This window comes from Eptatretus burgeri, chromosome 7, assembly GCF_056783735.1.
Source record: "Eptatretus burgeri isolate ZD-2024b chromosome 7, Ebu_testis_v1, whole genome shotgun sequence".
Taxonomy (NCBI): domain Eukaryota; kingdom Metazoa; phylum Chordata; class Myxini; order Myxiniformes; family Myxinidae; genus Eptatretus; species Eptatretus burgeri.
This window is the reverse complement of record NC_140967.1, coordinates 7,894,573-7,908,701: the sequence shown is the minus strand read 5'-3', so window position 1 is coordinate 7,908,701 and position 14,129 is coordinate 7,894,573. Positions and strand designations below refer to the sequence as shown.

General features: G+C 42.3%; 1 protein-coding gene across 7 annotated transcripts in view; it reads left to right on the top strand.

The window, feature by feature from the left end:
* Window positions 1–13,897, top strand: part of ESRRG (estrogen related receptor gamma) — a 461,392-nt gene extending 447,495 nt beyond the window's left edge. For all 7 annotated transcript variants that reach the window (XM_085887365.1, XM_085887364.1, XM_085887366.1 and 4 more), the window contains 2 exons: window positions 7,921–8,190; window positions 11,613–13,897. In XM_085887365.1, the coding sequence (XP_085743491.1) occupies window positions 7,921–8,190; window positions 11,613–11,857 (515 nt within the window). In that variant the 3' untranslated portion in view covers window positions 11,858–13,897. The remainder of the gene's footprint in view (window positions 1–7,920; window positions 8,191–11,612) is intronic.
* The last annotated feature ends 232 nt before the right edge of the window (window positions 13,898–14,129 follow it).

The following is a 14,129-nucleotide window of genomic DNA, read 5'->3' as shown; positions in this document are numbered from 1 at the left end:
ACATGTAGGTGGATACTTTGAGATGTAGGAGGGCTCCATTCCACTCTATGAACCCACGTATGGAGATAACAACCAACAACACACACACACACACACACACACACACACACACACACACACACACACACACACACACACACACACACACACACACACACACACACACACACACACACACACACACTCTCTCTGTATCTCTCTCTCTCTCTCTCTCTCTCTCTCTCTCTCTCTGTATCTCTCTCTCTCTCTCTCTCTCTCTCTCTCTCTGATTGAGGTTTCAGTTCCCAAGGGTTTTGGCATAAACTATGCAGAAATCAAGAAAATGACCAAATACCAAGATCTCAAAAATGAAATGAAAAGATCCTGGAAGTTGAAGGGTTTCCAAAATTGTTCCAGTGATCATTGGAGCAACAGGAATGATGAAGAGGAACCTTACATATATCTTAAAAACCATCTCTGGGAACATTACTACAAACGAACTACAGTTGAAAGCTATCCAGAGGGGATCAGTGACGATCCTCAAAAGAGCCCTCGGAACTAAACTTTGAGAACAGAACTTCACACCTTGGTCCACGATTCATGACCACCCTTCCCGAAATGGAGGTGGATACTTCGAGACCTGCGAGGACTCCGTTCCACATTCTGAACCCCGCATATGGAGATAACAACCTATAACACACACGCACATGCACACACACGCACGCACACGAAGGTGGATACTTTGAAACGTGGGAAGACTCTGTTCCACATTCTGAAACCGGCATATGTAGATAACAACCAACAACACACACACACACCGGTGCCAAGTACCATTGTGGTAATACAGTTTATATACATACACACACGCGCAAATGGACACACGTAAAAAGCACGTAAAAAGATGAGCACAAAGATACTTTAAAAAGAGGAATTCAAGTGGAAAATTAGCAAAATTGAATTCAAAAATATATCAAGCCACAGAACACAAAATGTCTGTCTATGCCTTCACAACTGGATCAAACATGACGAGCACAAGGTTCTTCCGGAATACAACCGGTTCACCGCAGCCTCTTGGTGGCCTCTCTGGCCCATCCCCATCTCCTTGAGATGGACCTTATTGTTCTTTTTTCTTGTATTTTTGTATTCTCTGCAACCGGTTATCCGATTGTCATGAAATTTTCACCGTAGGTGCGACTACTCATGTGGAATGTTTTAATGATAATTATGACATCATAGGTCATGGGGCGTGGCAGCCATGTTGGAAAAAAGGAAAAACTTTGGACTTCTGTATCGACGAAATTGCTCATGGAAAAAACATGAAACTTGGCACACGTAAAGTACTCCCCACTGGAAATAAGTTTGAGTTTTTGATGATGTCATAGATGGCTTTGAAATGACATCATAATTGCACATGTCAACCGCTTTATCTGATCAGTATGAAAAATGTTGGGGTTCATCTAGGGCTAAATTGTATGGGGGAAAATAATTGATGATGTCATCGGTCATGCGGTTTGGCAGCCATATTTTTTTTTACATAAAAACCTTCAAAAATCTTCTCTGAAATGGCTGAACAGATCGAGGTGAAACTTTACAGGTATGATCTCATATCTATGAGGAACAAAAAGTCACATGGTTTGACATGGTTCAATGGTCACATGGTTTGACTACTATGATTTTTTTTGAATCACAAAACTTTTAAAATCTTCTTCTCCAGAAAGGCTTTACAGATCAAGGGGAAACTTCACCCACATGTTCCCCAAGCCTTGGGGATGCTAAGGTGTTCATAAATAATTAATAGGTCACATGGTCTGGCAGCCATATTACATTGAAGAAAAATCTTTTTAAAATTATTTGTCTAAAACCGTTTCATTAATCGATGTGAAACGTCAAAAATATGATCAAGTCGTCATGGTGAATATGTGTTTTAAAATTCAACTTGATTGGACCCATAGTTTTGCAGCCAGAATTATTTAATATTTTGAATCTGGGTTCAGGGATTAAAATCAAACTTTGTCCAAGTATGTGTGATGATGTAATAATGTGAGCGGAGGCATATCTGGCAATATCACGACGTCGAAGAGTGCCCTTCTAGTTTTTTCTTTTGTAACACAAAGTCAAAGCTCATGGAAGAGCAAGAACACAGAAAGGATCAGGACGCAACATAACAAAAAGAATAGCAGAAGGAGAAGGGGGAAATTCCAACAACAGGGCAGTGGAAGAAGATAGACAGTCAGAGAAATTGGATAGTGGTAAACCACCCTCACCCCTCTCAAAACCGTGTGTGTGTGTGTGTGTGTGTGTGTGTGTGTGTGTGTGTGTGTGTGTGTGTGTGTGTGTGTGTGTGTGTGTGTGTGTGTGTGTGTGTGTGTGTGTGTGTGTGTGTTGATATCTGAGTTTATACCTGGTGAAAGCACTTTTTACAGCAATTACAGCTGTGAGTCTGTTGGGAAAGGTCTCTGGCAACTTTGCACACCTTGATTGGACAATGTTTTCCCATTGTTGTGTACAAAACTGTTCAATCTCAGTCAAGTTTTGTGGTGGAGTGTTGTTGGACAGCAATCTTCAAGTCATGCCACAGAATTTTGATTGGATTTAGTTCGGGGCTCTGACTGGACCACTCAAGGACATTTATCTTTTTGTTCCTTCGCCACTCAAGTGTAGCTTTGGATGTGTGCTTTGTGTTGTTTTGCTGAAAGATGAACTTCAGTCCCAATTTCTGCTTTCTTGCAGAGGGCAGCAGGTTTTCCTCTTGAAGTTTTCTGTATTTTGCTCCATTCTCCCTTCTCCTCCTGATATGACAAGTACCCCAGTCCCTGCTGATGAGAAACATCCTCATAACATGATGCTGCCATCACCATGCTTCACAGTAGGGATGGTGTTATTTGGATGATGTGCTGTGTTGGGTTCACGCCCAACGTAACGTTTTGCATTTAGTCCAAAACGTTCCATCGTGGTTTCATCAGACCACAAAACCTTTTGCCACTCGGCTTCAGAATCTCCGGAATGTTTTTTTGCATCCCTCAAAAGGGACTCAAGGCAGGCTTTTTAAGTAATGGCTTCCTTCTTGCCACCCTACCATGCAGGCCAGACTTGTGGAGTGCTTTGGATATTATTGTGACATGCCCACACTGACCAGTCTTTGCCATAAAGGCCTGTAGCCCTTTCAAGGTTGCCATTGGCCTCTTGGTGGCCTCTCTGATAAGTCTCCTCCTTGCTTGGTCATCCAGTTTGGAGAGACGGTCTCATCTTGTCAGGGTTTTGGTGGGACCATACGCCTTCCACTTCTTCATGATAGTCTTGACTGTGCTCCAAAGGATATTCAAGGCCTTTGAAATTTTTATATCCGTCCCCTGATCTGTGCCTTTCCACAATGTTCTCCTCCTTGGAGGTCTGTTGAAAGCTCCTTGGTGCTCATGGTTGTTGAGTCTGCTATGAAATGCACCACCCAGCAGAGGAAACCTCCAGGAACAGCTGATTTTATTCTGAAATAAGCAGAATCACCACAATTTCACACAGGTGGAGGCCAATTAACTTGTTGTATGATTTTGAAGGTGATTGGTTACACCTGAGCTAATTTACGATTGCTATTATAAGGGGGGTGGACACTTATCCAACCAAGATATTCTCGTTTTGTATTTTTAATTAATTTTCTAATATTTGTAGAATTTGTTTTTCTCTTGGAAGTTGTGGGTTATGAGGTGTCCATAAAGGTGTAAATAATCTGATTTAATGCAATTTCATTCCAGGCAATGAGACAACAAAAGGTGAAAATTTGGAAAGTGGGTGTAGAATTTCTATAGGCACTGTACATATGAATAAATAACAAGACCCAATCACATCTCTCACCTCGAATTGGTGAGAGCTCTTAATCTGCTGTCATTCAAATATTTTAGAAACAAGAGTTTTGTTCATAACCTGATACCAGAATTTGAACTGAAACCAAGCCAACCCAGATGTATGAGCCCCCCCCCCACGGGTCCCCCAGCTCCACCACAGGTCAGGTCAGGTCAGGTCAGGTGTGGGAGCATGCGCCAGAGCAGCACGTCGCTGCGTCCACTTTCCGCTGGTACTCCAGGCGCCTCCATCTGGCCATCCCCCAGGCAGATGCCTGGCCCATCCACATTTCCTTGAGATGCCGATCAACCTGCTGCAACCATGAGGCACGTGGTCGCCCCGTTGGCCTCCTCCACTCACGAGACTCCCTCGCTGAGAGAATCTGGTGAGCAGGATCAGCGTCAGGAAAATGAGCCACATGTCCATACAGCCGCAGCTGACGTTCACGGACTATGCAGGGAACAAATCTCATTTGAGTCTCTCTCAGCAACCGCTCTTTGGACACAAAGTCCGACCAGCAATAGCCAAAGATTCTCCGAAGAGATCTGGCACCAAAGAAATTAAGTCTCCGTCTCAGATCCTTGGTCAGAGTCCAAGTCTCGCATCCATAGAGCAAGACTGGAAGCACCAAGGACCTGAAGACTCGGACTTTCGTCCTCCCGCACAGGTACTGGCAGCGCCACACCCCATTATCCAGTGAATCCATGACTCCCCAGGCCCGACCCAGATGTCTATTGACCTCTGACTCACAACCGGCAGAGACATGAATATCACTACCAAGGTAAGTGAATCTCTCCACGACCTCAACATCCTCACCACAAACAGGCACGGACAGGACAGCAGCATCCAAGATGTCATTGAAAGCCTGGATCTTAGTTTTGACCCAGGAAATCCGTAATCCAGCAAAACCCGTAATCCAGCGGCTCCGACTCTTCATTCTGCACTCCGAGGGCCACCAAAAGGATATCTAAAATCTCCGCAAAGATGACTGCATCATCTGTGAAATCAAGGTCATAGATCTTGACATTCCCAAACGATGCACTGCAGATTGATCTCTCTAACATCCTCCCTAGAATCCAGTACATACAAGTGCTGAAAAGTGTGGGGGCCAGTACACACCCCTGACGAACTCCAGTTACAATGGGAAATAAGTCAGAGATGGTACCACCACATCTCACAGCACTCTCAGTACCAGAGTAGAGTTCAGACATCAGATCAATCAGTTTTGGTGGCACCCCACGAAGACCAGGAATCCTCCAGAGGGCATCCCGATTCACTGAATCAAACGCTTTACAGAGATCAACATAGGCTGCAAGCAGCTCCTGCTGAAACTCTCGTCTGTGTTTGGTGAGGACATGAAGAGCAAGGATACGGTCAATCGTTAACCTCTTTGGTGTAAGGCCTGACTGCTCTGGACGCTGGTGCTCAAGCAGATTGTGGCGAACCCTATCAAGAATTATCCGAGTAAAGACCTTGCCCGGCACTGAGAGCAGCGTCACCCCTCGGTAGTTGTTGCAGTCTTGGCGATCACCCTTCCCTTTCCAGAGAGGGACAACAAGGCCCCTCTTCCAGTCAGTTGGGATGATGCCTGTGTTCCAGGCAGAGCACAAAACTGCATGCAACGACACAAGTGCAGCATTTCCACAAGCCTTGAGAAGTTCTGCATGGATGCCACAGATCCCTGGAGCTTTACCCCATTTCAATCGGTTCACCGCAGTCTGTGTTTCCACAAGCAAAAGTGGACCACAGTTGATTGGAGGGTCAGCAACAGGGATTGTAACACCCATGATGTCCAACTCGACAGCTGGTGGATCAGCCTGGTACAACAGCTCAAAGTAGCCGGCACAACGGGCCTTCACTTCGGACTCCTCTGTCAAGAGCCTACCACTCTCTACTCTAACTGTATTACATGGAGGGATGGGCTTGGATGAAAGCAATGCGTGAATTCCCCTGAAAGCAGGACGAGAATCCCTTGACCACAGGTGATGCTCTACCCCCTCACAGATTCCTCGCACATAGGCCTCCTTGTCCACCCTCAGTGCACGTACAGTTTTATGCCTCAGCTCCCTGAACAGCTCAGCTCTGCCATTCAGCCTGGCCCTGCGACTCTGGTCAATGGTATCCAGTTTCCCTTGAGAGACAAAATTCTTCTTTGCCCTGCAGTGAATTCCAAGACATCCACCGGCAACATCAAGGACGGTGGTCTTGAAGGCATTTCACAACTCTTCAGGTCCTCCCAAAGCACCCAGACTCCTCAAATCTCCACTCAGCTTGTTCGCAAACTCCTCAGCTACCCTCTCATCCTTGAGCTTGCCAACATCCAGCCTAGGCTGGGATAGTACCATTCTCCCGGATTTAAGGTGCATCTTCAGAGTTGCTACAACAAGCCGGTGGTCAGTATTGAGGAACTGAGCACTCCGGTAGACTCTGCAGTTCTGGATCATCCTCCAGAGACCATCAACGAGGACATGGTCAATCTCCTTTGCCACACCACCAGCGTTGGAATACCAAGTCCAGCGATGAGCTTGTGGGCGCTGAAACCATGAACCAGCCACCCTAAGTCCATGACTTCTTGCAAAGTCAAGGAACTTAGTGCTGTTCTGGTTCATAGTTCCTGACCCATGGGGACCAACACATGTCTCATAACCATCCCTTTCAGTTCCAGTCAATGCGTTGAAATCCCCAAAACTAGAAGTGTATCTCATCTGGGGCACTGATCAACCACAGACTCGAGTGTGGCGTAGAATTAATCCTTCATGATGAGATCACTCGCCTCAGTCGGAGCATAAACACAGACCAGGGAAATGACACCTATGGAGTGACGAATCAATTACCATTGGAGTCAGCTTATTGGACACAGCTACAGCAACTCCTTGGGTATGGTACCCATCAAAGCAACCAGACCAATAGTAGATGTAACCACCCACCATTATCTCACCGCAATCCGGTCTGCGAACCTCAGAGAGTGCTACAATACCGATGTCCAAATGCTTGAGCTCAGATGATAACAGAGACAGCTGATCATCCTCTTAGGGATAGGACATTCCAGGTACCCACCCGAAGGGACCGCCTCACGTTAACCCAAGGAGACGCCGTCTGGTGGACGACACCTCAGCACCACTCCGACACACTCTCCCGCAATCTGACCAGGGAATTTTACCCCGTGGTTTCCCTCCTATCATCAAAGATTGGGGGTCCCGAAGGCTTTGTCCCAATCCCGTCATCCATTGAGCTGCTCTGCGAAGGGAAACTGCACAGGAGGTACTCTCACGGAGTGGGTTTTCAGATTTCTTTGCGTTTTTGTGTTTTACGGAATGAAGGGTTTTCCAGTGGCCGGAGTGCAAATCCAGCCACCAACCTCCTCATAAGAAGTAACCCAACTTCAGGACGTCCGCAGACACAGTTGGACACTAGATATGGATGGCCGTTGGCTCACAAGGAGCTCCTCCGCCCTTTGACAGGTTTTGTTTTTAATCCTGCTGGGTGTCTATATCCAAACACCCTCCTCACCAAAAAAACCTGGTGGGGGAGACGGTTTAGTCGCCGACAACCCGACCATGGAACAGGTTAGTTAGTGCAAGTTTACATGGTACCTGTAGCAAGTCACAGATCTAATCTGGCCTGACCTGACACCTCCACCACACTTATTCCCATATTTACACATCTAATGAAGCCTTATCAGTTAATTATCTTTGGAATGGCTGGATTAGAGATTCCTTGTCAATGCTATACTTGGAGAAGTTTTCTCAAGCCATTTCCAAATTATTCAACTCTCCTATTGATGAACATGATGGCATATGACATCGCCTCACTCAGAGGAAGTTCCCTGAGTTTGACATTAATCATATAATACCTGCAGTGATACTTTTCCATGCAAAAGGCACCTCAAATGTCAAATTCAGGTATTGCTCCTAAGAGGATGTACTTATATTTTGATGTGTCGCTCTGTTGACTGAGTCAATGACTCATCAAGGTTATATTCCTGCTGTGATAGAGCATTTATGACAATCAGTGCAATTTTTAGTGAAGCCGAGTCCAAACAACCATGGAATTCATCACTAAATGCTTGACAAGATTCACTGACGCAGTTGTCTTCCCTTCATACAGGCTTCTCCACACTCTCGCTAGGTGACCAGATGAGCCTTCTCCAGAGCGCCTGGATGGAGATCCTGCTGCTTGGTGTCGTATTCCGTTCACTACACTTTGATGACGAGCTTGTGTTTGCTGAGGACTATGTGATGGACGAGGAGCTGTCCCGGCTTGCCGGCCTTCTGGACCTCAACTCGGCAATTCTTCAGCTTGTGCGCAAATACAAGAGCCTCAAGTTAGATAAGGAGGAGTTTGTCACACTCAAAGCTATTGCGCTTGCAAACTCAGGTAACGCTGTTCATTGTGGAAGAGAAATCACCTGCTTGCTTGTTTATATCAAATGTTCTCATTATATTTTTTTGTGTCTCGGTCTCACAGAGGAGCTTAGTTCAGATAATACCTCCACAGCAAGGAGATTAGGAGACATCAATGTGCTTTTACCAGACTTACGACATTTGTAAACAACGAGCCAATCAACAATGTATCGGGATTTCAACCCATTATCTCAGCATCATGCCGACGAGCACAGATAGCAACGACAAACAAGTCAACGTTTGACAGCATAGATGGGATTCAATAAACTGCTGCATGATTAACTTGATTCATTTGCTACCTCATTCACTGGTGCCCAAGTGGAGAAACATATTGCAAGTTCTCTGTGAGTTAAGGTCATCAACACTCTCGGTCATCAACACACTGTCCATGACTCCATTTCAAGTGGATAATGGACTTTGCCAAATTGATGATTTGGCCTTGAATCATTGGCTTTGCTGAAATAGGGAGGATTTTTTTGACAATGCAGTTGGCAATGCAGATTTGATAGTCTTCAAAAGTTATACGGTTCTTGTTTATGATAAAGTTTGAGTTATTTTATAAGCAGGAAATGAATTACCAAACAATGTACTTTTCAACATAAAAGTAGGTACATTGGATGAATTGAAGTCAACAGGACTTTGAATGATGTGTCCTAACCACCGTGGGAAGCAAGGAGAAGCTGACGTTTCGAGCGTAAACCCTTCATTGGAGCAAAACAGGGTTAACGCCCAAAATGTCAGCTTCTCCTTCTCATGCCAGTTAACCAACCTCGATCAACGTTCCATGGATTCCATCCATCGTTATCCCTGTTCGCTGACACAGATCGATACTCGGCCTTCACGAGCAAGACGAGTTCTTCAATTCAAAAGTGGATGCAAATGGGTTGGAGTTTGAGGATCTGCAGCAGCATCACTCAACTCCCAATATACTCATCGCTTCAAGGAATAAAACTCGAAATAATGTCACATTTTTGGGCAGAAAATCCATGGATCAGTAAGTTAGGAGATTAATTTATTTCTTGGAATGTATGATTAATGAGATACGTCTTGCTTGTTGACCAATGGTTGAATTTATCGACGATTACACCCGAGGCAACGATAAGTATACCAGCAGCTTCTGCTTTTCCCTTAGTTCAACAACAGTATGTTTTGCTTGCTAATAGAATGAACGACTAAATAACTTCCTGATTTCTAACTGTCATGACCAGCATTGCGAGAAACAATACAACTGCTGACCGTAACACGGTGCTACGTTGCTATCAATATAAATGCAGATGGTTTGGAAGCAACAATGTTTTTCTCTCTAAATTCAAAACACAGCTTGCAACTAATTTAATAAGGCATGAAATACATAACACAGGATCATAAAAAGAAATACTTTTCGTGTAAAGTAGAGCGAGTGAATTACCCCAATTTGCTTTATAACTCGTTCAGTTTCGCATCAATTTCTACTTTAGAATGTTACCAGAAATCCCACTGTCTTGTTATTAACCTCTTGCTATTTAATGCGTTCATATTATCATGATGACCAAAACGTTAAGCTGTTTATGCTCTGGGGTCACCACATCCATAATAAATGTGCTTATGCATGATTGACTATTGATGTTGGCATCTCTGGGAGTTCCATCACCCCTTTATACGAGTCATATATTGTTTGTTTTGTTGAGGATGAAGAGACACCCCTGGTTTTATGCTGAAAGTGCTATCTAAAAACTGTTATCTTGTTGCAAATGGCTGGCTAATAGTCTAGAAATGATTAGCCTGTGGGTCCCTAAAAGCTTATTCCATGTGTAAGTTTTATTTCCTATTGGACTTGTAGCATCAAATGTTCACTTTCCAAGAGGATCTACGGTACATGCAGCAGACATTCGTGTATGGAGCCTTGTAGAGCTGAGTTGGCTGTTAACTAGTGACCTAAATAGTTATTTTTGACAACCTTCTGCCTCACCATTGTCGTTAAACGCGTGAGCGCGGATCAGAAGAGAATTTCGGTGAAAACGATCACCGCCTCTATGTCGGATGTAATACTTTTGTAACACATCAAGTAAATGATGTAAATACATTTCTGCAGTGACTAGGTTTCTTCTCTTTGATAAGGACTGTATTTCCTATTGGCATTGGGAAATTTTGGATTGTATCAATTTTCTCATCAACGCAAGGTCATCCCATTGTGCACAAGGGCTTTAGTTCCCTTAAGCTATCTCGGCCTCCTCCCTGTCCAACGCAAGTAGGCTACACTTGCGTCTGGTCGCAGGCCAACAGCTTTTTCTCGTTAATTACAGTGGGGGGGAAATGTCAATAAAATGTGTTAAATTGAATGTAATGAGTGGCCATATGGGAAGGCAGCCATTTGTTCACATTGTTCACTCTTCAAGCTATCGACAGTTTGTTTTTGGGGCCCTGTGTTGATCAATTGCGTCTGGGAATCAGTCAAACTGAAAAATGAAAAAGTAGATTGGCTTTGCTCAGTTTCCAACCGACGCATTACAGAACACTTCGACGCAGACAAGCCTTTTTATCAGATTGCTCCCCCAAGAACTCAAACGTGACTGTTTTTGAAATTATTTTTAATTGATTTTGTAATTAACGGTTCAGCCCTTACATCGATGCCCAGGCTGTTGACTGATGGAAAGGAAATTGTTTTACCAAAGTAACACTGCACTCATTTGTCTTCTCAAGTAACCCTGATGTTTCAAAGTAATGTGTTAGTAAATTTACATTGACCCATTTTCATCTGACATTACCACTTTCATATCGGCCATTTAAATGAAATAAATATTTTATCTAATGAAGCATTCACCTCAAGTTTATATCCTGGATTCATTGCGCGAATGTGCAAACAGAATATGGAGTTTTGAAAGCAATTACATTATGCTACGCACCAAACTAATTGTTTCAATGAATTTATCTAATGGATACAAAATACATCAAATACAGATATACATATATCGAATTTCCTAAATGGAAATAAAATCCAGTTTGGTAGGACTAATAGGCCGAGGAACCATGCAAATCACTTTCACATAATTAGTATTAAAAAAGAAAAAAGAAAAAAAAGTTATTTCGTTCATGTTTGCAAGAAAATTAAACATGTCTGGGTTAAAAGAAATTACTTTTCATTCAAGCAAGCAATGTTGCTATCTGGCTGAACATAAGTTTTCTTATTGAAATTATCGGATCGGAAATCTCAACGATGGCCAAGCAATGTCAATTTTTTTTGGTGTTTTACAAGAGAGTTGTTACTGAAAATGAATTAGTGGATCAGGGGTGAGATCAGGTAATCAGAGATTGATAGTTATGCTGGTGCCTCTTGATGCCATGGGCATTAGTCGAGGTAACTTCCAAAGCAACAGAGCTGAGCATCTTCTGATCATGTTGAATCTCTTTTCGATGCAGATTCGATGCACATTGAGGATTCTGAGGCAGTACAAAAGCTGCAAGATGTACTGCATGAAGCTCTACAAGACTACGAAGGGAATCAACATAGTGAAGACGTGCGGCGTGCTGGAAAGCTTCTCATGACTTTGCCATTATTGCGACAAACAGCGACCAAGGCTGTTCAACACTTTTACAGCATCAAGCTCGAGGGCAAGGTTCCTATGCATAAACTCTTCCTGGAGATGCTCGAAGCCAAGGTGTGATGTCACCTTGGAACCGGTGTATTGCCTGACGCCACACTGACACCGAAGGCCACAGAATGTAGGCCACCACACATCTTGCTGGTGCCAGGAAACGGTGAATCTCCATCCGGAGGGCTTGCACGGGCCGTGTGAGCATTGTCGGGCACTTCCATTACAACGTGCGAGTACAAGTCGTAGATAGTGGCAAAAATTTCCATTCCTGGAATTTCACGTTAAATCTAGAGTGTCACACTTTATTTCCACTTTGAACAGGAAGTGTGTGCTTCACAAGTGGCAGAACCTCTTCAGTGTCTTTGTGAACCTTTCTTTTCGAATGAAGCACACTGCTTTGGCTCTTCTGAAGTGAACAATGGTAAAGTCTCCTGCCGTGCACTTGAGATGCATGGTGAATCGGGCATTCAATCCCTTTGCACTTCACAGAAGAGTGTTAATTTATCAATGGGCCATTGGAAGATGGAAATGCATAATTTAGAGGTCAAAATATACAATATATATAAATGATATTTTCCATGACTGTTCACCAGGTCTTCCAGCTTTGTTTTGTTTCCTTGTGCAAGGACAGAGCACAATGTAATATCTTGGTAACATATTTCTTTATCATGACTCACAATTCGAGAACTCTGAAGTTATTTATCTAATGCTTGTTTTGTACATTTGATTTATTTTTATGTTTTACGTTGTCTCAGGACCATTATGCCTTCAATTTGCCATTTAGTAATTCACACATTAGGAATAAATTTTAAAAAAAATGCAAAGTGTACATAAAGTCATGTACAAAAGGTGAAAAAAGTTTTTCTTTCATGTTTACTGGTCGTGGATGTTCTTGTCCTTGTAGTTGAGTTTTGGTCAATGTAGCAGAACCGCAGGTAAAAGCCAAAAGTTGCGTACACCTAAAACTGCTTTCCTTGTGACCTTACATGTATTCACCATAATGCACTGTGTTGCCATGCAAAACCCTAACGGTATTTGTAACGAGAGATATTTGTTAAAACCAAAGTCAATGTCTGCTCTATAACAGAGTTCAAGCCAATCTTTCAAAATGATTTTTATTGTACTCATTATATTCTAAGAGAGACATACTTAGGAATCTATCACGGAGGTTCTATTATCAATCGACGGTGTCAGCGCAGATTTCATTCAGATGAGTTCCCTGACATTTGGAAAGATAAAATATAATTTTGATTGCAATTTCAATACGATGCTAATTGAATTCGGATTATAATCCATTTGATTCATGTTATTTTGCTCAGCCTATTTAATTCCTGCAGACTTTATGGATTGTATCATAAATAAACTCGGAAAGAAAAACACCATTTAATCTTAATCTGCTGGTAGCAGTAAAATATGTAAATTTCAGAGATTCTTCTTTTTATTTATTCTCGTTTTGCTGAAATCTATTTTTTATTTATGAGACTAGAGAAAAGTTCTGTTGTAAATGGAGTACGTCAGCGTGCTGTGGTGAATACATACCAAACGTTCGATTTGATTTTATTACTTTATTTTTTGGTGCTCAGCTATAATAACAATGATAAAAGAATATGTCTCTTTTAATCGCAGTAGTAAGTCATGTTAGTCGTGCATTGTGCATTCCTTATTAGGACAGGGTAGTGTAGTGTCTGTTTATGAATGTACCATTCTTAAATATAGCTACTGTAACACGATGTTAAGTAGTTTGTTTTATTTAAAGCTGTCTTGATATATATGTGATATAATAGATATATCATTGATATTTTAAAAAATAAAAAAGAAGAGTGGGGACATTTCTGTACAAATAATCATCATAATGAAAACTAGTGTACATTTTGAAACAAAATTTATGATTTCTTTCACCGATAATAATTGTATGTTTCAATTGCCTAATTACCAAAAAAACAAAAAAAGGATTGCTGTAAATTGCATAAACACGAAATACGATATGGCCGTTCATTGTTGATCATTGTTGTTCTGTGTTTAAGAGCCATTAATATACAATATGGTGATGCAAGTGTGATCTGTATCGCCACCGGTGGAAATTAAATGCTGATAAATGTGTGTCAAGAATACTATCATTATTTAGCACTGTTCACATCCAAAGACATTTATTTATTCCTTGAATATATGGATTATACTATTCCCTTTGTCCATAAGTAAATACCCGTATTAAAATCTGTTTTGTTTTCAAGGCTGCTGTACAAACTAAATATTAAACCCCAATTTTTACAAACCAGTTCTATTTCCATATTTTACTGAGTTTTTGATAAAGCAAAACCCAACTGACAGCGAGTTGTATATT